At 36.9% G+C, this 25,470-nt stretch overlaps 1 protein-coding gene across 2 annotated transcripts in view; it reads right to left on the reverse strand.

Annotated features, from left to right (window-relative positions):
• LOC120626427 (trichohyalin-like) overlaps positions 1 to 25,470 on the reverse strand; it is a 36,574-nt gene that overhangs the window by 3,808 nt on the left and 7,296 nt on the right. For both annotated transcript variants that reach the window (XM_039893955.1, XM_039893963.1), the window contains exons 3-6: positions 3,903 to 4,076; positions 3,320 to 3,507; positions 1,946 to 2,030; positions 647 to 809 (exon numbers count right to left, since the gene is read on the reverse strand). In XM_039893955.1, coding sequence (XP_039749889.1) covers positions 647 to 809; positions 1,946 to 2,030; positions 3,320 to 3,507; positions 3,903 to 4,076 — 610 coding nt within the window. The remainder of the gene's footprint in view (positions 1 to 646; positions 810 to 1,945; positions 2,031 to 3,319; positions 3,508 to 3,902; positions 4,077 to 25,470) is intronic.

Raw genomic sequence — 25,470 nt, forward strand, 5'->3', positions numbered from 1 at the left:
CAAGGCCTCTTACCAGACCAGACCAGAAAAAATCTGAAATTATAAATTCCCAAATTGCACCTGTCGGGAATCGAACCAGGGACCTCCTGATTAAATTCACAGCTTTCACCATTTCGCCAGGGAGGCCATCAATCATTAAAATAAACTTTCAGTGCAATATACTACGACTACACAAAATAAGTAATTCATTTAAAGGAAATTATCTGCAATTTTACAATAATTTACCAGTTGATATCTTGGAGATGTCTCTTAATAAGTTCAAAGTTTGTAAGGTTATAGACAAGTCCTATTAGGTATAGTATTAAGGACTACGTTAACGATAAAGAATCTTGGGTGTAAAGAATCAGGTGGCTTCTTTAAAACTATTAAATGACAATGTGGGATGGTGATAACAAAAAAAAAACCGGTTAGGTTTGTTGTGGGATTATTCTTAGACCATGGCAGGTTTCGAACCCTCGTAGCTTTACGTTAAAGAATTGAATTATCGCCGTCAACTCACTTCTATGTCATATATAACAAATGCCATCAATGTGCCTATTTGAATAAAGAAATATTTGACTTTGGTATTTGTCGGGTGAAATTAAAGTTTAGGCTTAACTTGTAGAGGAATGAGGGTTCATAACCCTTATAATAGATAAGCAGTTACCATCAAAGTCCCCATAGCTTCGTCGTCGTTCGTTGTTTCTGTCCCACGTTTTCCAGTCCCACTGCTGGGATGCGTATTGCATTTGTTTCTCATCGCCCACAGTGCGTGGGGACAGTTCCCTTTCCGCTTGCGTCAAGAGATGTTGGACTGGAGATGGGGCTACCTGAAAAGTACATATACGAAGTGAGTTTTTTTTATATTACCTACTAGCTGTTATTACCGATTTTTGCGTATAATAAATAATAATAAAAATATACTAGAAATTACACACATCGCCATTTAGCCCCAGAGTAAGGGGGTTTCCTCTCAGAATGAGAAGGTTTTTAGGCCGTAGTCTACCACGCTGTCCCCGTGAAGATTGTTGGACTTCAAACGCCCTTGAGAACAATATGGAGAACTCTTAGGCAAGCAGGTTTCCTCACGATTTTTTCCTACACCGTTGAAGCATGTGATATCTTAATTACTTCAAACGCACATAATTTAGGAAGAAGAGGTGCGTGACGTTATGAAATTCAAACTTGGCCTCCCAAAAGTAAAGCCTTTCCTAGACTATCTTCGCTTTACTAGCCTATCACCGCTTCATTACGCTATCATCGCTTCACTAGAATATCACCGCTTCACTAGGCTATCACCGCTTTACTAGACTATCACCGCTTCACTAGCCTGTCACCGCTTCACTAGACTATCACCGCTTCACTAGACTACCAAATCTTCAATAGAATATATCACCCCTTCACTAAACTATCACTTCACTAGGCTATCTTCGCTTCACTGTTCTATCACCGCTTCACTAGACTATCACCGCTTCACTAGGCTATCACCGCTTCACTAGCCTGTCACCGCTTCACTAGACTATCACCGCTTCACTGGACTATCAAATCTTCAATAGATTATCACTGCTTCACTAAACTATCACCGCTTCACTAAACTATCACTTCACTAGGCTATCTTCGCTTCACTGTTCTATCACCGCTTCACTAGACTATCACCGCTTCACTAGGCTATCACCGCTTCACTAGGCTATCACCGCGCTACTAGGCTATCACCGCTTCACTAGACTATCACCGCTTTATTAGGCTGTCACCGCTTCACTAGACTATGACCCCTTCACTAAACTATTACTTCACTAGGCTATCACCGCCTTAATAACAGCGCATAATAAATACTAATACTACAGTGCATTTTGTTCGTTTTTCATTATAAAAATGACAATGACAATACTAGTAACAAACTCCCTTTCCAAATAGTCTTGTATAACACTTTATGTATAGAAATTAAGTAATAGAAAGAATAACTCACTCTGTACAGCGTGTCGTCGTCGGTCTGCACGGCCACCGACAGCGGATTGCTTCGGTGGTCTACTTGAACGCCCGTATCCACCTTCCTGCAAGACAACAATGAATTTTTCTTTTTTAACTGTAAGTTATCATTTACCAACAGGTCTTTACCTGATGATGCAGTTTAAGATGATAACGGGTTATCCTGTTAGCTGGCTTGTTAGATGATAGTTTTACTTCTCACTCTGGGAGGAGACACGTGCCTTGAAGTAGGCCTACAATGGGATGGTGATCATTGATGATGACGACGATTCAGTATCATCATATCAGGGAATGTCAGCATCCAGTTAAAGTATTTAAGTTAAGTTAGTTAGTTAGGTACTTTGCAATTTTGGTTTCAACGAGCTAATCTCTGGAACTCTCTCTCACTCTCGTTCACTCTACTTTTGCATCGGTTCACAACCTAATGGGTTTCTATTTGGCTTTGTACCGAAGGACCAAAGCCCGATTTTACCGGTGAAACTTTTTTTTTTATATTTTAATTGGCGGACTAAGCAGATGGCCCACCTGATGGTAAGTGGAAAACCATCATATAAACTCGTTTGAGTTTACTCATGCGATAATAAGTATTATAGAAATGAAAATAAAGTTAAAATTCAAACTACACTCCGCTTCGCTGCGCTTCGACGCTCTTTCGGTGTGAGTTGAGCCTTAATCACGCCAGCAACCACGGCCTTCAGATCGGAACACAGCATTGCAACAATGCTGCTTAGCAGCAGAAATAAGCACGGCGGTGGTACTTCCTCGGACAAGCTCTGTCACAAAAAACTCTACCACTACTAAAACGATCGAAACTAAACGCGATTAAGCAAGTTAAACTCCATAATACATTAAACTGGGTTCAATACTCCAGTTTGTATCAACAGTGTGTATAAACATAGTTTTTTTAACCTTGGTTCCCAAAGCGAAAGGTAAAATCAGCCCTTGATCGCTTGACCGAACTGCTTTGCCACTAAAACGATCGAAGCTAAACGCGATTAAGCAACTTAAACTCCATTATACGTTAAACTGGGCTCAGTTCTCCAGTTTGAGTGTTTATAAACATAGTTTTATTAACCTTGGTTATATATAATATATAAACCAAAGCGCATGGCAAAATCAGCCCTCGATCGCTTGGCCGAACTGCTTTGCCACTAAAACGATCGAAGCTAAACGCGATAAAGCAAGTTAAACTCCATAATACATTAAACTGGGTTCAGTACTCCAGTTTGTATCAACAGTGTGTATAAAACATAGTTTTATTAACCTTGGTTCCCAAAGCGAAAGGTAAAATCAGCCCTTGATCGCTTGGCCGAACTGCTTTGCCGATAGGGTAGTAAAAACTTTGTATAATTACGTGGTATATGTATTGTTAGCTCCCGACACATAAGAATGGCTGACACTGGATCTTCTTCTCTCCGGACTGTCCACTCGCTCTAACTCTAATCTTTCTCTTTCTCTCTCCTCACGAAGTCTCTCTTTTTCTTCCCTCTCCTTAAGTTCGCGTTCCGCTTGCTCTTTGGCCTCTTGTTTCTTTTTTGCTTGCTGCAAATAACAAAATCGGGACTTTAATATTTTTGAGGTACAGTGGGTATATTACACCGGCTTTTATAATCGGGCAACAAAAAATCCACATAGCTTATAAGTATAGTCAGCAATTAAAAGAGTGTGTTAAAATGCCTATAAAGGTAAGTCTTAAGTAGATTTTTTTCAAAATTATTCGCTGAAGTCACTACAACATAAAAAAGAACGAGTGTAATTTCATCAAATTGGCCAGACCAGTGTCAAGTTCTTGGTCCTAGTTTTTTAGCAATTTACAAAAGCTATTTTATAGCTGTGTTCATGTTGTAACCTGTAAAATATCTATTGCCGCGGGTTCTGCCAACGCGGCTCCGCGGTTGTGGAATGGAGCGTGCAACAAATAGCCCAGCAATATTTACCTGATCGAGGTACTCCTTGTACTGGCGCTGCCGTATCTTGCGCAGCGTGTTGCGGCGGCGCTCGTACTCGCCGAGGCCGAGGAGAACATCGCCGGAGTTTCTCTCGCCGCGGATCAGCGGGTTGTTGGGCGAGTACTCGCCGGCCTTCAGCATTGCTGGCAATCCTACGTAGCGCTGCGGAAATAAACGGTATCCTTAGTATACAAAAAGCACGCGATAGACTTTTATGCTTCGTAAAAAGGTATAGAAGAAAGTTTTTCGAGATATGTGGAAATGTAGTAAATGTTACAGTAAAACTTTTGATAACTATAAATTCATATTTTCGAGATATTTATGTTTATGACATTGAGTTGGTGGGTATATTGATATAAATACGACTGCATTATCGATGAACCGCAGTCCCACATGGTCTCGAACGATGCAAAGATACCTCCCGGTGTCTTAAGTCGTTAATCATATCATTTAATACTCGATAACAATATAAAATTTATTATCCACCATGCAAAATAGTTGTTATCATTCAAATAGTTGTTATCATTGTATTTTAATGATTTATAATAAATTAACAACAACTTTAAAAGAGTTACTGTTCTTGAAGTTCAAAGCTAAATTACACGACTGGTTGGTTGATAAGTGTTATTATTCTGTGAAAGAATTCTTTATTTTATTTTCTTCTTATTTTTGATTATGACATACAGCTAATACACCTTTTAATTATATCATAGTGTACATATGACATTCTCATAAATAAAATTTTTATTATCTATCTATACTTTTAATAAAACTGTAACTGGAAGATTTCTGTACATTCAATATATTTTGAAAATTTTGACCGGGTAAGCTACCCAGTATGCATAAATTCACTGAATTTCTTACTGATATATAAAGCTGAAGAGTATGTTTGTTTGTTTACTTAAACGCGATGATTCCAAGAACTACTGGTATGATTTGAAAAAAAAAATATTCAGTGTAAGGTAGCCTATTTATCAAGGAAGGCTATATATAATCACGATAAGACCAATAGGAGCACAGCACCAATAAAGAATATTTCAAAATCATAACAAATTTTTTCACCTATTCTAGTTACCATGGAAACTAAATAATAAACCTTACATTTATCCTAATAGTTCTGATACTCTACATCCACCTCAATCTCTCGTAGGCTACTTTTCAGAAGTTACACTTCTGCCGTGTGAATAAATTGCACAGGATTTTTTTCAATTTTTAAAATTACCACTTTTAAATTAGATTATTTTATAGCATATCCGTTATCCGTATTTTTAAGCGTTGCTCTGTCAGTGCCTACCGTCCAAACGTCACGTCTGGCTTTACATAAGATCAGAGCTGGGTCTTAACAGACACAGCTGAGTGAAGACCATTCTGGGATCACAGCGTACCTGTAATTGTTGTGCAGACTATAAGATGTATTTTAAAGTGTGTGTATACCCAAATAAAAGTTTTTCTTTCTTTCTTTAGAAATAAACGTTTTCCAGTATAATAGCTTTCTAAAGAAAATGACATGCAACACGAATAGAAGTAAATTTATTCATTTAATTTATTTACGTTACAAAGAAACCGCTTTTAAATAATTGTAATGTAGTCATGTTAAATAAAGAGTTTTCTCTTTAAAACGGTAGCTTTTTATGGAAAATGCAATAGGCACGTGGTAAGATATTAATATTATAAATGTGAATGGAAGTTTGTTTGTTACGCTTTCACGCAAAAACTACTTAACCGAACCTCGTGAAATTTTGTACACTTATTCTTGGAAGTATTAGAAGTAATACTTTAATTCGGTTCTTTTAGGAGAGGGGATGAAAGTGTTTGACGATTTTACACCATAACTCCGACAAATTATATCCGATTTTAATAATTATTTTTGTACTATAGAGGTTATAATATGTGTTTAATTTTGCCCAAACTTTGTGTAGATCTGATGAATGTGGTTGGAGATTGGGGACACAACTCCCCAGCGGACAGCAGCAAACCCCTCATTTAAGGCTTAGCGATACTGAATACTTTGTTTTTTCTAGAACTACAACTAAATCATCATTTCATCTTCTTTCCATAATGAAGTTTACTTTCTTTTATAAAGTTTATATATATATATTTTTTTTATTGTTTTATATGTGATTTCATAACTGGACTTCCCTCAACTAAATAGGTACTGACAGAATACCAGCGTCGTGGGTACATTAGTATCCGGAACATTAAGCTGAGTCAGAACCTTTTTATTGGCACGACACATCATAGACTTTGCTAAATTGTTAAGCTATTAACAATTATGTACAAATTTTTTAAGTTACACTGTACTGTTTGTGTTGTTCTGGTAAATAAACAAATTCTATTCTATTCTATTCTAAATTTAATGCCACATCAAAAAACAAAAGTTTATTGGGCAACAGCTAGTTAATTTATAATACTAAGCACATACAGCATATTTAAACAGCGACGCTGCTTGGTGGTAGAAACAAACATGGCGGCGGTACTTTCCCGGACGAGCTCCGTCACGAAAAGCTCTATTAAACGTAAGGATATTATGATATAAGACAGATAAGGCTCAGTGGGTTGGACTTAGACTTCACTTTCGGAGGACTTAGTTCGAATCCGCACGCTGTTCTAACTTTTCTAAGTTACGTGCGTTTTAAGCAAATATAGCATCACTTGCTTAAACGAGAAAACATCGCACATGCTCACATATCTTTAAGTAATGGCATTTGAAGTTGCTTGTTGTATTAAAATCTACTTTTATATATTATGTATATTTATTTCAATCATCTATGTATGTGTATCTATACATTTTTGTATTTATGTATATATTACAACATTTCTAACAGTTATTTTAATAAATTTCACATTAATAGCAATATAAATAAAAATATAAAGTGGCGGATGTGGTATTCCAATATCGTTCTCTGAGACAAAATCATCCAGATCCGTGAAGCCGTTCTTGTCATTCAACAAATATCCATCCAAATTTTCTCAGTTTTTTTTCCATTATTTTAGAAGTGCGCTTCTCTCGGATCATTTCGTAAAACAAGCAAAGCCAGTAACGACGCGATTCACGACTATGAATTTAACACATAACTTTTTTATTTGTCTCTTTCTAACATAGAGGTCCACTGCTTGACATAAGTAATTTGTAGGGATTTGACCTCTACAATACTCTGGATATACTAGTTTGGGAGATCAGAGTAATTTATCAAAACAACAGTTCTCTTGCTGTAAATCCTTTTTAAAAGGTAAGAGATTGCTTACAGCAATAGTCCAATAGAGGGCACTTTTGATGCGTACCTACATACCTTAATAACGTGAACATGGTAATGAAATATTGGCTATAAATCAATAAGTTCACAATGTTTATATAAAACCAAAGCGTATAGAAAAATACTAAAAATCCTATTATAACATTAAGGATTACAGTCATGAACGATAAAGCTCTTACTTCATAGCTTCATTATTAATTAATTTACTGTGAGATAGTGATAAACCAAAAAAACCGCGAAAGTTTGTTGTGGCTCTTCACACACGGTCGCGTTCGAAATCCTCTTATCTTTTTGACGGCCGATTGGCGCAGTGGGCAGAGACCCTGCTTTCCGAGTCCAAGGCTGTGAGTTCGATTCCCACAACTGGAAAATGTTTATTATTATTATTATTATTATTAAATTCTTTATTGCACACACAAAAACAAAATACAAAGAAACACATTTACAAAAATAATTTAAAAAAAACTAGTTTAGGTGTGCAAAGGCGGTCTTATCGCTAAAGCGATGCTTGTGTGATGAACATGAATATTTTACAGTGTCTGGGTGTTTATCTGTATTGTCTATGTGTTTACCTATGTATATTATTCATAAAAATATTATTCAGTCATCTTAGTATCCGTAACACAAGCTACGCTTACATTGGGGCTCGATGGCGATGTGTGTAATGTCGTAGTATTTTTATTTATGCATTATTAAGTTTAAAGTTAACGAATATGGTTATCATAATCACCTAGCAATAATAATAGCAGAGATATATACTTAGTGCAAACGCTTCATAAGTGCCTGTGATAGGCGTAGGTACCTATTTGAATAAAGAATTTTAGTTTTTTTTGTTAATTTGCCCAGCATTTCTGATTATAAAGTACAAAATATCTTTAAATTGAAACAGTGATCGTCTTCGAATAATAGTCGGCCTTTTTACATCCAACTAAACGCCAAATCTCTAATCTATACTAACAACTATCCAGTTGGCCATAGGTATGAATTCACTTCCCTCAATTCCCATCAGCCATTATAAAGGAAAACAATGGTTAATGTATGTACAATTACGTAGGTGGGTAAAACTACGTACTAGCCTTAGTACAATTTTCGAATAGAATTGTTTTCGAGTATGAAAATACTTAAACATCGGAGTAAAATGGATGTTATTTGCAATGCATTAATCTCAAGTTAATTCGTATAAGTCAATAATGAATGCTAAAATTCTTCAGGACGGGATTTGACTGAACGTTTGCGAAACAAAAATCAGAATTACAGGATTAGCGACTCTAAAACAAGTGACATTAGGTCCATTTTACTTTGACGATACAGGGTTTGATAAGCTAAAAAGAGTCCTCGATTGCGAGCTAGAAAATCTTGTACTAAGACTACGGGTACTAACCAGTAGCCAGTAACAAGATTTTCTCGCTCGCAATCGAGAAGTCGTTTTCGAGTATGAAAACACTTTAACATCGGAGTGAAGTGGATTTTATTGGCATTGTGTTAAAGCTCAGATTTGCCTATAATTGTCTAGATCGGGCTTCTGGCAGAACGTTTGCAAAATAAAAATTACAGGATTTGCGACACATTAGGCTTATTTTGCTTTGTCAGTGTAGTTTGATATACGAATACCTACAACTCCTCGATTGCCAGCGTGCAAATCTTGTTACTAAGCGAACAGTACGAGTAGGTACCCTTAGTACAAGAGTCGTTCCGAATAACGAAGGCTTGAAAATGAAAATGGATCGCCTATAAAATTTAAGGGCAAATTTGCCTATAATTCCTTTTGACAGAGCGTTTGTAATACTAAAATCTGAAGTAGAGAATTGGCGACTGTAAAAAGAGTGGCATTAATGCTCACGTTAATTCGTATAAGTCAAGAATTAATGCTAAAATTATTCAGGACGGGATTTGACAGAACGTTTGTAAAACAAAAACGAGAAGTACAGGATTAGCGACTCTCAAACAACTACATTTGAACAACTTTGACGGTATAAAGTTTGATATGCGAAAATGACTCCTCAATTGCGAGCGAGCAAACCTTGTACTAAGGCTACTGGTATTAACTAGTAATTAAGTGAGAGGTTAACGACCTCGTTGTCCATTGCAACATGCAAAATACTCTTTCCACATTTTAATAAATCCGCCGGCCGTGTAATTAAGGCGGGGGCCAGTAATTACGCGATTTATCACAGAGGCGTCACGTTATTACAATACCTATCTTAAGGATTGATATACAATGTGTAATGAACACTAATCGGAAAAGGTCGAGTATATTTACAAAATTACCAAGAATAGTGGCAGAAAGTCTTTTTGGTGGACATCTGCAGGACATCGCTTGAGTATATATTAAAATGTTAGTAATATATAGTTGTATTAATTGCATTCTAATATTAAAGTTGTAGCATTTATTTTTTTTAAATTTATCCAAGGCCGTGGGTTCGATTCTGGGAATCGAACCCACGTACTGGAAAAATGTGTGATGAACATAATGTTTTCCAGTGTCTGGGTGTTTATGTGTATATCATAAGTATTTATGTATGTTATTTATAAAAATATTCAACAGTCATCTAGATGGCGATGTGTGTATTGTCGTAGTATATTTATTTAATATTATTTATTATTATTTATCATCATTTATATCCTATAACAGTCCACTGCTGGACTACAGGCATTTCCCAACGGGAGGGTTTGCCCAGCGCGCTGGGTACAAAAGCATGATTTTTTTAACTTAATTAAAAGTATAACACATGGAATTATCACCATGTCTAGCCTATAACAGTCCAATGCTGGACTAAAGGCCTTTCTTAAGGTGTTTATGGGCAAAACTTTGTGCCCAGCGCTCTGGGCAGACGGTATAGTGATCGCAGTAGATGGCAGTAGGGAAGAGGAGGGGTGTTGACAAATGTATTTTTATCTGCCTTCACTACATGTCTGTCTGTCTGTCTGTCTGTCTCTCTCTCTCCACTACTGGAGGTTGGCCGTATCAGCTCAGCGAACTTCTCGCGGTCTTGCGCCAAGCGAACCAAGGTTCCCACGCCCGCAACGCCACTCATTTAAAATGGCTGTTAAAGACGTTCATGACGATATTATACAAAGTTTTCGCGTAGTTGTACCGTCAAAACCCTTTCGGCATCCCAAGAGACACTCTTGGGAAGCAGTTCCTTTACTACGTCGAGCCCTAGGGCTTCCATTGCGAAGTTCGGAGATCAACCAATGCGGCTAGCATAAGCAGCGGACTAAAATTATATACCCCGAATTATACATCCCTGACTTCAAATCAAGAGTGAATAGCCATCTTCTAGGCATGCACTTCTCTATAAATTAAAAAAAAAAAAAAAAAACACTCCTGACTCGGGATAAATGTTACGTGTCCACCACCACGTTAATTATTACACATATATTATTTGGATTTCCACTTGTGTTCAAGTGCTTACTCTGAGAGTTGACAAAGCTGTGGGAGGAAATACAATTATATCCTTTCCCCGGGGAGTTAACATGTATCCTTACTAAACTATGTACAAACAATTAAAATAAGTGGTTAAATTTTTATCTCATTATTTATTTATACTTATTTAAGTTGATTCTAGTTACGAGTATCACAATAATTTCACTGCGGTTGAAAATTTTGTTTGTACCTACTCACTTTTAGCTATGCACATAGCGTAATAGATAAGTGCTTTTTTCTTCTTTGGTTTATTGGCTCCGCGCGCTGGGCGATTGAACCATTCTTAAGTGTTCCTTGGAATTATATTATTCTGTGGTCCAGCGTTTTTTGTTTTTTGAAACGGTACCTACCTTTTGTGTAGGTCTATTTGCATAAGGAAAGTTTCGACTCTGACTTTCAACAAGTCACTGAGTCCCCACTGCCCAGCCGAGTACAAAGCAATGTGCATTAGTCTTTATGAAAACAGCTCAATTAACTTATTAACGCGTTACTCCGGCACGTAGTTAATCATGCAGACGACTTGTTAGTTTTTACTAGCGACTGTAGAACGTGGTACATCAATTATAGCCTGTTATGGATATATATGTGTAAGGAATTTCTTAACCAAAATTCTATGAACAATGCCCAAAAACTGAAGCCAATATATACCTATGTAAAAAAATGATAACGTTGCACGTTCCTCGTAAAACGTGTGCTGTTTGTGTACGCGGGTAGTTTCAATAGAAAGAAAACTAGGCACAACCCAAATGTCGCTTGAAAGCAAACAACCCGGCTCTCGCAAGTCGGAATAATAATTGTAAAACTGCTGATGTAAGAAAAACGCAACTTATGACTTGTTTGCCGGCTTCCTCTCGGTATAATCTGCTTTTCTCATCGACAGTCTCCTCATACATGATATAAGCAATAATATAACTCAAGCGTAGTTATTATACGATCATTGATTTTGCTTATTCAAGTGACTTGCATCGAAGCTATGATGATGCTCGACCGTAACAATAGGGAGATCTCCCCCGGGCGGGTGTCCGTTCTTGGACACCGAAGTCAGGCTATTCATTCTTGGAAGTTGTATATCATACTAGCTTTTGCACGCGGCTTCGCTCACGTTAAGTTAAACTTTTGATTAAATAAATATCAGAGACCTTCATATAAATTTTCATTCTCGATTTGATGCCATTGGAGTTGCAATTTTCAAAATTGTGAAACACATTTTCTTTATTTTAAATCGAAAACCTAAAATCAAAGTTTCATGGATGTAACTTGAAAAATAAATTGAAGAAATTTATTCATACTTTCATCCCCCATTTAATCCTCTCAGATTTGTGTATTGATAGATCTGTCAGTCAGTCAGTCACCTTTGTCTTTTATGTATTTATATGATCATTATTTATGAAAACTGCGCTAACACTTTACAGGATCTTTGTGGCGCGCGCCATCTAGTTTTATAATGTGGAGACCGCCACAGAGTCATAGATCATTACTTGGTTTATTATGGTGTTCCAGACGCGGCCTCAAACATTTGCAAATCAATACTTAATCCTTAAGAATTTGGTTGAACGTACTCATCTCAGGAACTACTGATTCAAATTAGAGGAATTTTATCGTGTTGAATAGTCAGTTTATTGAGGTAGGCTATATGCTATGTAACATTACGCTACGACTAGATAGGAACCGATCATCAATGAAAAATGTTATTAAACAGTTTTATTAAACCCATATCTCTAATCGGGTGTCCAGCTTCTCGCGGAGTATAGCCGATTAAGCTTTATTTTCATAATATATCATGGAATTCCGCAAAGTAACGCCAGCTTCTATCCAACAATTACAACTTTTCGTTATATTTTCGAAGCCATTTCTCGATTAAAATTAATCAGAACGAGAAGTCCGTAGAACAAAGCCCTCAATTTCCACACAATCGCAAGACGTACCTATAATCAAAAGCATTGGCCCAGAAACTGAATAGTTTACATACTCCGTAGGCGATAGCATCGAAACAATACGTTGATTTCGTATGCTGATGAAAGTTTCGAGCGTGAAGCCATTTGAGAAATTTGGCTACTGTTGCCAATAAATACCTACGGTAGGCACGATCGCAAAATCCTATTTAAGTCAGCCTTTAATTCTCTGCCCTTAATTCCACAAAACTGCTGTATTGGTTTAGACGAAACCAAACACTATCTTATAACGTTTGTTTAATGATGTTTGAAGCAAGGTTCCGGCTCAAACGTTATTATTGTAAGATTTTGCGACGTCCCGGATTGAACAAAATTGTTATGTTTTTCGACAAGATATTCTTACCAGCCCGGAGTCCGTCCCCTATGTCAGAAGAGGCATGTGCCTAATAGTAGGGGACCTAATAATATAAGGGGAACTAATGTTATAAATGCGAAAATGTGTCTGTCTGCTTACCACCGTTGTTCGGCGTAAACACTGCAATTCTAACAAAGTATTGAACATTAAAGCTAGAATCCTGGAGAGGGACATAGCATACTTTATAGTCCGAATCGTTCCCGGGGATTTATATTACCTACGCACACAGCTATCAATACTGTTTACTGAATTGTTACCAAAATTTTGAATAAAGAAAGTTTGCATCCCGGAGTCTTAAAAACTTGGGATACTTTTTATTTGTTTGCAATCTCCTTTCTAATCTCCGAAAGATAATTCAAGCGTGAAATGGTCGTCTCATCGCTAAAGCGATCCCTCCCAGACAACCTTTCCCCCGGTTGATAATTATTTCCTGCCCATGACGGCCGTGCAGGGTCTATGATTTAATATCATTTCTCCTACAGAGCTCAGAAGTGAAATATTCATACTCTATGGATGCATAAAATGAACCAACCTGCAATACATTGTCTGTTAAATCACAGACGAATACATGTATTAAATAGTGTTTTAATCACTGTGACCCAGAACCCAGTGATTTACATATTGCGTGCGCCATATCGTTTACCAAAACAACCCGTAGACGGTTTAACGTCTAAATCGCCACGCTGTTCATTATGTTTGATAACAAGATCGATGGCAAAGCGTTGGGGAAATTGTGTCGCGTGAACCAGACGTTTAACGTTTTCAATACATTGTTTACTTGGATGATTTATTTCAATTTGACTTGTAAACGTTGGACTGCGTGAGTTATTCTTTAATAATGGTTCTACGTGTTAACATGCTACGTTACACGCAGCGTTTTCCACAATGCGAGGATCGTTTCAATCCTTTTTATCAGTTAGGTGATAGTCGTTGTTCTATTATCTCAGGGAGCACTTATGGTCTTGTCCCCGCATTCAGTAGCTTTTCTAAACGGTGGGAAACTTTCACCCCCATATAACCCGCGCAATTAAAGAATAGATTTATAAAAGGCTACCGATGTTATGCTCTCTCTTTCGCACAATATTCGCACGCTGTTTACTATGCCAAGAAACAGTACATCAACGGCCGCTATTAAACATTATTAATTAAAATTTCTTCTTAAATTCAATATTAATTTAGGTATTTCAAGCATAGATCTACTTGAAATAAATGAATTTTGCGTTTTATAACTACTTTAGAAACGTCAGATCAGTCTGTTTGTAGTGATCTACCACCGGTTCTCAAGGAACTCAACAGATTTCTTTTTTTCAAAATCATTCTACAGTTTAAAGTTTTCTATCTTGTGAGAGATGAAAGCTTGGTAGCAGCCAAGCAGCCTTGTCGCTTAATGTTAGCAATAGCTAACCCACACTTGGCCTAAACCCATTATGGGAAAAGACCCGTGTCGGTGATGGGTCGATAGACGACCAGATAGCGTTTATTCCTGTTGCAGTTTTTTGTATTGTCAGAATCCCCTCTTTTTTCCGAATCTGACCAGTCCAGAGAGAAAATTCCTAGAAAGACTGAATCAACGATAAACCTTAACTATAATTTCTAAGTTGGACGTCTACTGCTGGACATGGGCCTTTTATTGGGAGTTCAAAATACCACGGTATTAGCCGCTAGGGTCCAGTGGTTTCTTGCAACTTGTTTAGTTCGTCTGCCCATCTCATCTCGTCACCAACGTTGCGAGCACCATTCCGGCACCTTGGGAGCCCTCACTCATGTCCTCGCTTCTATGTCCCTCGCTCATGGCCTCTTGACTCGTTGAGCTATGGATACTTCAGTTCTTAAACGGATCTCTTTATTCTTGATCACGTATTACTTTTCTTCACGTAGAGATTTCCAAGCTTAACGATCGCCATGACCTGCTGAGTGACTCTGAGCATTCTTACGAGATCCATAGCAGCGACCACGTTTCGGAACCATAAATATAACCTGCTTACCTGCTTAACTATATTTCACAATACGATATGTAGCGATAAGTCCGCAAAATTGTATTTTTATATCGTTGTTTGTTATACTTTTCTTTTTTATGTACTTTTTGCGATGTGCGATTTCTCTAATACATTAGAACAATCACAATACTATTATCACAAACACTTTACACATACAATATAGATATTATATCTGTATGTAAATCATATGTTTCACTTACTTAAGAATCACAAAACGCACTATGATCTCAATTAGAATCACTTAATATTAACATACAATGCAGATGTCGAAGCCTGCAAACACTGCGATACATATAACGTTAACATAAAACTGGGCAAAGCACGGCTTACAGCCCAAACTATTTTACATCCATCGGTTAGGACATCGCAACGCTCACTGAATACTGAATTCAGTCCGCTAACTAGACGTCCATTCAGCCCGTCAAGTAGATTAGGGCCGGAGTTCACTGACGGTATACTTGCGTGTAATAAAATTAACTTCAGTCTTTACTTTACACGACCTAAGAAAATGTGAGTATTTTGAACGAATACACTTTTATTGTACACCACATAAACATACAGAAAATTGTACATAAAAAAATTACGCAAAATATATAATTTGGTGGCACTCTCGCTTTTTCTAGATCTTGCGGGAATATTTCCCAGATGCTTTTCTAGTATGAAGTAATCCCATGTCCATTTCGAAGTTGCTAGCCATATGCTTAAGCCTATCATAAGCGGCGTAGTAGTTTTTTCATAGTAAATTGAGGGGAAATTCAGCGCCTACAAAAGAGAGCAACATTTCGTAGGACATGCATGGGATACGACCTGCAAGTGTCGATAGCCATTGTAGACACATTTTTATTCATTAATAGAAAAAACTTTTTTTTTAATTAAAGGAATGAAATATCACTTGTTTTAACATTAACCTATGAAGAAACTGAGGCGCTTCTTCAGTTTACTTCTATTTAAAATGTAATGGGTATAGACGCACTTAATAACATGTAGACACACACTCACACACTACACACACACACGCTCATTTTTATTTTATCTTGTTTTTGCTATGGAAGAGTAAGGCCTCCTGACACAGGTATTTTGATGCTTACTAGGAGGTCTTCACGACGTTTCATTTACAATGTAAGAGACGAAATAAACGATTTTTATTTTTTTATTTTATTTTTTAACGGTGAAGGAAAACATCGAGAGGAAACCATATTGATCTAAATGTCGTTTGAACCAGCACTTGGCCAGCGTGTCGGATTGCAGGCCTCTGTGACCACCAGACCAGTGGGGTGGTTTGCCGAAATTCACCACGCGGGGCAGCCGGTAATCAAATTAAGCCTCATGTTCCTCTAATAGCATAGGCAACCACGCCTTTCAGACACAGAAATGCTGTTTGGCGGCAGAAATAAGCAAGACAGTAATCTTCCCCCGACAAGCTAACACAAAAGCTCTACACTGTTCCTATTACCGTAGAGTCTACAGTAATAGGAAGTTGAGTCTAACAAACAAACAAACATAGATCCACTTTCCCATTTATAATATTAGTAGGACATAATATTTATCTCTGCAAAGGAGCTCAGTCATTTGCGTGCTCTATAAAAACCTCAAATCGACTTACGATTTGTTATAGTACCTACGTCATTGAAACCCACGCTTTTAGCAAAAGATTTAAACTCCAGGTTTCTATATAGGTCATTGCGCTAAGGCAAGTTTCAAAGAAGTTGTGGGCGTAAAGTTAACGTACCTACTACGTGACCCATTTTTTTAAAACATTTTTGTAGACCCGTATACAATATTAATAAAACATAAATTATGTTCCTAGAAAAGCAAAACCCGATATCTTTTGTGAGACATAACATAAGAAAGGAAAATCAAAACACTTGGCAGAGCCGATATGAGAGCGAGGCGCAGGGGCAGCACACTAAGCGACAGCTGCCTACTATCATGGACATTCGCGAGCTCTTCAAGCTCACGGATATCTCGTTCACTCTCACGCAGGCTCTCACTGGACACGCATACAACAAACACTACCTACACCGCTTCCACATCACCACTGACGATAAGTGCCCTTGTGACAACTCCACCAGCCAAACCCTTGACCATCTATTTCGGGAATGTCCCCGCTTCGGAAAACCCCGCCTGGATCATGAGTTCCTTTGCGGGCACCTTGGGGTGTTCCCCTATGAGCTGCGCTCTCTGATGCGAAAAAGATCTGCCTTGCAATCTTACACCGACATGGTAAACTCCATCCTGAGTGACCTCAAGAAATTCAACAATACTTAGTAGATTAAAAATTTTTAGTAATAATTATTATAAGTGTGTAAATTTTATAGTTTTAGTTTATCTATGTGTATAGGAAGAACAGCCTGGCCGATGTATCAAATCGCAGAAGCAGGGCTGTACTTTTCTTTTTCAAAAATTGTATCTTACGAAACTGTTAATTATAAGCATATAAAATAAGATAATGTAAGAAAACTAAATTAATAAAAAAAACTATTGACACCATGCACCCCATGCTTTTTTTACAATAAAATATTTTTAATGATGATTATTTATTATTTTAAAGTCGTGCACGGAATCTGCACGGCTAGCATGGGCTGGAGATAATTATCTCCTGGGGGAAAGGATACAAATTTATCTTGTCCCATAGCTTCATCAACTCTCAGAGTACTAACGCACAAGTGGAAATTATATTCAAGAAATATATGTGTAATTATAAACGTGGCTAAACTTCTCCCATTCCATATTCCCGTGCTTAGCAGTTGGGCACGTTAATCATATCCCTTATCGGAGGATATAATTTTCGTCTCCTGCCTGTGCTAGCCCTGCTATAGTCTGAAATATGGTCAAGAAAAAAAATTCGCTATGAAAACAACATGTATTCTATGTTGTTTTAAAAGATGAGGTGTTTTTTAATTCTCACCAAGCAGCACTCAGCATCATAAAAAGCAGTGAAACAGACCGGAAAATGTTTAAGTTTTTAAATATGGAGATTAATAGTGCGAATATGAATAATATCTATGTTACGTTACATGGAAATTAGACTATTAAAAAGTATTTAAAGTGGCACAAAGTTTTTTTTGTAACCCCTGTAAAGCTGAAAACCAACCGGCGTAGAAATATTTCTATAGCATTTCGCAATCGTAATATCGATAAATCGCAGGAACGACGCTGACCTCAGAATGAGAAGGGTTTAGGCCGTAGTCCAACACGCTGGACTTCAAATTACATTGAGCACACTAATATGGAGATATCCTCACGATGTTTTGCTTCACCGTTATAGCAAGTGATATTTCATTTCTTCAATTTAAAAAAAGACGCACATTTTTCCAAAAAGTTAGAGGTGAGGTTCGAATCGAACCCCCAAAAAGGAAGGTCGAAGTGTTAACACCACGAGGCTTTCACCGCTTCCAAATATATCAAAATTTAAGAGACTAGTAAATGCAAAAATTAAGAGTGTTAGAAGCAAAAATAAACTTGCAGTGCAATATAATTATTAGACTACCTATATAAAATAATTAATTCATTTAATAGAAATTGTATACAATTTTACATTCGGTTTATATCTTGGAGACGTCCCATAAAAAGTTCAAAGTTTGTGTTAAACGTAAACTTATAGAAAAATCCTATTATAATATAAAGGATAATGAACGATAAAAATGCTTGGGTGTAAATTACTGCTCTAATCGAGTTGCCTGTCAAATGACTATATGAGATGTTGATAACAAAAAGAACACCCGGCTAAGTTTGTTGGAGGCTTCTCCTAAGACCATGGCGCGGTTGAACCCTAATAGCTTTAGTTTTAAATTTAATTATGTAGATAACGCCATCATCTCTACTATGTACATATTTGTATGTAATGAACGCACGAAAAGAACCATCTACGTGCCTATTTGAATAAATAAATATTTGACTTTGACTTTGACTTTACTTACAGTAGAGTAGGGTTCACAAACTGTATTTAACAAAAAAAAACTTTATAGTGGACGATGGACGGTGAGCGTATACCTCAACGCTCATACGTTTTCATAACCATTTTGTTGCATAAACTCCCAACTTCCTTATCTCTAGCACATCGCATAATATGATGATGAGGTAAAGTGGGCAGTAACGAACAGTTAAAAGAACTGCCTGATTACAAAAACGTAATCGACAGATTAATTCTATTCGATTACGTTTTTTGACGTAATGCATGATTGTTATTAATAATGTTTTTATTTATTTATTTATTAGGAAGCCAACGTGTAACAACCTATCTTAATATATGGTTTCGTACCGTTAAGTAAGTAAGAAAACAAAGAAAAAGAAAATAAGAAAAAAATAAACATGTGTACATGCGCTGGACGTTATACTTCTATGGAGTAACGAGACAAAAAGTCTTTTAAAAAAAAATTTAATAACTGAAAGTTTTATCATAACGAATTATCTAGTTAGCTCATTATCGGACACCCATCACTGAACATTAAAACTTGAGATTTTTGTACAATTGAATCAATTAAATCACCGGAATGAGCCCGCAGACTTTGGCTATTAAAGGTCTACACTGTCAAACCTTTTTTGAAAAACTCAAATGTTTGCTATAGCTAACTTCAGGGTGTTGGTTTTTTGTGACGGTGTGCGCGAGCATCGTAATAATTTACTTTCATCATTTTTCCATAACGCGGCAAAAGAACAACATAAAAAAAATAAAAATTACTAATTATCATGCCGTACGTACTTTTAAAACTTCTTTTTGGGTATTTATTAATTATGGTTGTATGGCCTATTTAAAAAAAATCATACTCAGCTTGATGTTTAGCATGATGTTTTTTTAAGTTTCAATTTGCACGAACCAATAAAACGGAAGGGTATGTTATTTCCAAAATAACCGCCTTTTATTATGGTTTTTACATATAATTAGGAACATACAGAAACCGTGTACACGACTAATATTGAAGCATCAAAAACCGCTCCACTTCAGTAGAGTTTCTCGAACAGGAGGCGGTTAGTCATTTCATTCATTTTGTAAATTTTTTACCTCTAATGTATACGTTTACCATAAAACGGGAATAATGGGAAAAGTTTGTGGGCCAGCAACATCTCGCGGGTGTGAAATGAGACGTGCGCGGAGCGTTTTCCTTGCTTTTGGACACAATGCACTGCATACAATAATGGCTGAATGAGGGTTCTGTATGTTCTTAATTCTATGACTGTAACCACATTTTTTTGTTAAATTCCTCCACAAGTAGACCGTTTACAGCAATCTCAATAGGGTGAGATAGTTATATTAAAATCATTACAAGTTATAAAAATTAAGGGTAGGCTTTTTATAACTTGTAACAATGCCTATCCTTAAGTTTTTTATAAATCTTACTTAAGATTTTCTTCATTTTAAATCATCTGTAGGTATACCCTGTGCATACTGACGATATTTGACGGCCGATTGGCGCAGTTTGCAGCGACCCTGCTTTCTTAGCCCAAGGCCGTGGGTTCAATTCCCACGACTGGAAAATGTTTGTGTGATGAGCATGAATGTGTTTCAGTGTCTGGTTATATGTATATTCTAAGTATTTATGTATATTATAAAAAAAATATTCACCAGTCATCTTACTACCCATAAAATAAGCTACGCTTACTTTGGGGCTAGGTGGCGATGTGTGTACTGTTTTATATTTATTTATTTTATTTATACCCGCTAAGCACGCCACTGCTCTTAGGTTCCTACGCGACATCGTACCGGAACGCTAAAGCGCTGTGCTACTATATCGGTAGGGTGGCAGTAACCCTCCCACTAGACAAAACTACTATGACCACCCTCTTAGAGTTATAGTTATAGTGTTTTGGGCGGTAATCAATAATATCTAGGTGCGACGGGGTGTGTTTAGGGAGTAACCTGTAGAGGGTTGGCCTCGGCATTAATACCTGCATTAACTAAATTAGCTTCGTATTACGACACACCCAAATACCGCTGGCATGAATAAGTATTATTAAGGGAATTAGGTTCATCATATCAACTCATTACCGGACCGACCACATGGCACGGGTCTCCTCCCACAATGAGAAGGGATTAAGGCCGTAGTCCACAACGCTGGCAAAGTGCGGGATGGTGGACTCCGAACACCATTGAGAACATTATGGGAACTCTCCGGCATGTTGGTATGCTCGCGATGTTTTCCTTCACCGTTGAAGCAAGTGATATTTAAATCGCTTAGAACGCACATTACTTAGTAAACTTCATTGGTTTATGTGCTATAAAAATACGGCATTACTCTTATGTGTAAAAGCACTGTTTAGAGGTGCGTGTTGGGATTCGAACTTGGCCCCCCGAAAGTAAGAAACACTGGTAAGAAACACAGCGCACGCTACTGTATATATACTACGACAATACACACATCGCCACCTAGCTCCAAAGTAAGCGAAGCTTGTGTTATGGGTGCTAAGATAGCGGATAAATATTTTTATGAATACAATACACATAATTACTTATAATATACGGATAAACACCCAGATATTGAAAAACATCTATGCTCATCACACAAACACTTTTCAGCTGTGGGAATCGAACACACGGCCTTGGACTCAGAAAGCAGGGTCGCTGCCCAGTGCGCCAACCGGCTGTCAACCTGTACTTATCATTACAATATATTTACGCCAGAAATGGTTGCATGTCAATTCACAACAAATAAATTTGAAGTTCTTTTTCTAATTCTTAATGAGGCGTCGAGTTCGTCATAAAATAAATTCTATAATTTTAATTAAAGTATTTTTACCTACACTTGGATGAAATATGAGTATGAATTAGCAACAAAATATTCAGTAATGTCATATGATATAGATTTTTTTATTTTATTTTAATAACTAAGACAAACGCACTTTAAGTTTCCGTTAGAGGTAGCTTTAACATTTTTTTCTATCAAGAAAATTTTACTGAATCTGTAATCTGAATTTTGGTCAAGAAAAAAATTACTCTGAGAAAACTACATATATTCAATAATCTATGTTATTACAAACGTTGAGGTTTTTTCAATTTAATTTGCAATTTATATCAATAAAACTATTAATTTCTGCAAAAATAAGATATTTTTAGGATATAGCAGATATTTCCGAACAAGACATTGCAGTTTTTTTAAATTATTCGTCATGCCTAAAGGGTACCTACAGAAACAACTTTCGCATTATTTTTTTTCTTAAATTTTTTGAGGATTTTTCAATTCTGAGCAAGCCACCTTATCAGAGCAACATAAAAGATCTAGATTACTGCCTATGTTTAATGGCCACTAACTTTGGCCATCCTTTATCTAAGGAGGCCTGATATCATTGATTTCTGGCCTTCTTTGATAAAGGATGTGCCAAAACAGTGCACAGACATCTTTTGCGTTGAAAACATTAGATAGAAATCAGGAATATACTTAGTAAACGCGGGAGATCATAATTAACCTTAAAACTTACCTTACTGATATCGCAAGATTCATCCATAGCTCCACTAAACAGTTTTTCTCAAGTGTACCTGTATGTTACGGTACGCGAGTCACTAGCTTTATGTAAATAATTTTTGTATGCAGTTTTTTTGTGCCAGATGAAAGACAATACAAATTTGCATCGAGACACGAGTCCTGTCTTCCAACTGTATCAATTTCGCAACTCCTACACACTTCTGTAAATCTGGTAATAGCGTAAGGAAAAGTGGCAATTGCTTTAAATTATTAACTCAATCCAAGAGTTAAAACTAAAAGCTTCAATGACCTTGAAGTACTCTTGAAATTTTAAGATGCAGCTTTAAATTATTAACTTACTCCAAGAGTTCAAATTAAAAGCTTCAATGACCTTGAAATACTCTAAAACTTTGACCTTGAAGTACTGAAACTTTTAGTTGTCTTGATAAAATTAAACATACATATTTAGTATTCTTTTATATCAAATTTTTTCGTGACTTTTCATAAGTGCTTATTTTTGGCCTTCTTGAAATAAATGTTTTTTTGAATTTTTTTGAATTTGTTTTATCGTAATTAACATCCTTAGCAATTTTCTACGGAACGTCACTTAATAATCACCATTACGTCATTCACTATGAATTATATAGAGCAATTGATGCGGCGAGGTTTTTTGCAACGCGACTAAAATAATTATGTTATTTATCACACGAGTGTACGTGGGCGAAAACTAAATCAGTTGGGAATTGAGATATACCTATGGCTGGTGTGAAGTGAGTCCACTTAACTTTGCATGGTACGAATTATTTAAAATAAAATGTATTGCACTACAAGGTAACTATTAACTGCAATCTTACCTGATGGTTAATGATGATACGGGGGGGAGGTATGAAATAAGGTATGAAAATAGAAATGATGACATGTCTGCACTTGACGAAAAAAATAAAATCTGTAGAGGCATTATCTAAAATAAAGGGAAATACATTTGCATAAAGAATCCCGCCTGTACTATCTTCTTAACCAGCGTAACCGACTGATTCGTGGTATCACAGACCCAACTACAAACCCATTCACCATTACCAGCCCAAGGCCGAATGCGGATCGGTGGACTCCACACTCCTTTGGGAACATTATGAAGAACTCTCAGGTATGCAGGATTCCTCACGATGTTTTTCCTTCAACGTTAAACCAAGTGACATTTTATTTACTTAAAACACACATAACTTAGAAAAGTAATAGGTGCGTGCGAGGTGGATTTGAACTCGGCCTTCCGCAAGTCAAGCCGAGCTCCTACCCAATGCGCTATCACGGCTTAATCCATTCAGTAGACGCTGTTCAGTGACTTGATATGGGCGTTATCAACATGAAAAATGCAACCCATTCAAGTATACCTAAACCCATAAATGTAGCGGAGCAAAAATGAAATCTAGGTCGGAAGTGTGCAGTCATAGTGAGCATGAATGTGTTATGGTATGAACTTGGCTGCAGCCTTGGCTAGAACAATAGCTGATTGTAATCTGAGCGGAAATTAATTTCTGTGCATCAAAGCGCTAAAACAAAACTCCGTCACTTGAGGGCAAAGTAAGTCAAATGTTCTTTTGTATGCTACATTTTTTTGTATTTCTGAAGCGGTGATAGAACCACTAGGGTCAGAGCCTCTAACCTTTACGAGCTATATGCGTTTTAAGCACTCAAAATATCACTTTTTTAACGTTGAAGAAAAAAAATCGTGAGGAAACCAGCTTGTTGAGAGTTCTACATAATGTTCTCAAAGTTGTGGACAGCCGGTTGGCACAGTGGGCAGCGACCCTGCCTTCTGCGTCCGAGGCCGTGGGTTTGATTCCCACAACTGGAAAAATGATTGTGTGATGAACACGAATGTTTTTCAGTGTCTGGGTGTTTATCTGTATATTATAAGTACAGATAGCACAAGCTACGCTTACTTTGGGGCCTAGATGGCGATGTGTGTATTATCGTAGTATATTTATTTATTATTATTTATTTATTTATTGAAGGTGTGTGAAGCCCACCAATTCGCACTTGGCCAAAGTGGTGGAATACGGCCTAAACGCTTCTCATTGTGCAGTGTAGTAATGGTTTTTTAAGATTAATGCTGCAATTTTAGACAGAATATTTAAATTTTATAATCCTACTTCTGCAGTACGCTTATGCATCTCAGTTGACACTGAATTTAGCCACTGCAGAAAATTGCGTCCAAATAACCGGTTAAATTCATATTTTACATTCTGAAATCTATGTTCCCAACTGAGTTCATTTTAACTTGGTTGGCATCCGATTGAGCTAAAATTATGTATGCCCATGTAACTTCGAATGGCAATGCAAGTATTTATGTGGATAATGGGTAAGTACTTGGAGGTGGTTAGATAATAAAGACGGAAGGTTGATCATACATATAGTTACTTCTATCGAGTTTTGGCTCGTTAAAAAGTTTCACTTTAAACAAATTACTCGCAATTAGTATTAATAAATAGTATTCTTCAACTACAGGTTATAACAGGGTGTGAACAATTGCTCTAACCAGGTTGCTTCTTAAATATTTTCAAATGACAATGTTAAATGGTGATAACAAAAAGAACACCCGGCTAAGTTTGTTGTGGGCTTCTTAGACCAGGGCGCTTTTGGAACCTTCGTAGCTTTAGTTTTAAGTTTACGAATGTAGTTATCGCCATCACTACTCACTGCTATGTTCACATTTTGTTTGTAATCAACGCATCAAAAGTGCCATCTATGTGCCTATTTGAATAGAGAAATATTTGACTATACTAGAACATAATCGATTATACGATATATATATCGAGATATTACGGTTATACATATCCTACCCGGAAGCGGTATATAAAACTAAATAGCTCCGATCTTCTCCCTAGCTGTTGTGTTATTGATCAGTTGACAGAATGAATTCATAACCTTGGTGCCTGAGGGAAGCATTCCTCCCACAGGAGGGGGGAAATCTCTGCAGTACTGCGAACATGCGCATTGCTGTAATGCATTTTTACTCAAATTATTAAGAGTTAAATGCGAGCAGGAACACTAGTTATAGGTATACGAAAATTCTGGAACTTTAATCAGTTTCTAAGCGACATACCGGCACGTTAAATCGCTTGGGCGCACGTCTTAGTCTGTAGAGTGGTAACTAGCCACCACCGAAGAACCAGG

The sequence above is a fragment of the Pararge aegeria genome, chromosome 1 (genome assembly GCF_905163445.1).
Source record: "Pararge aegeria chromosome 1, ilParAegt1.1, whole genome shotgun sequence".
NCBI lineage: Eukaryota > Metazoa > Arthropoda > Insecta > Lepidoptera > Nymphalidae > Pararge > Pararge aegeria.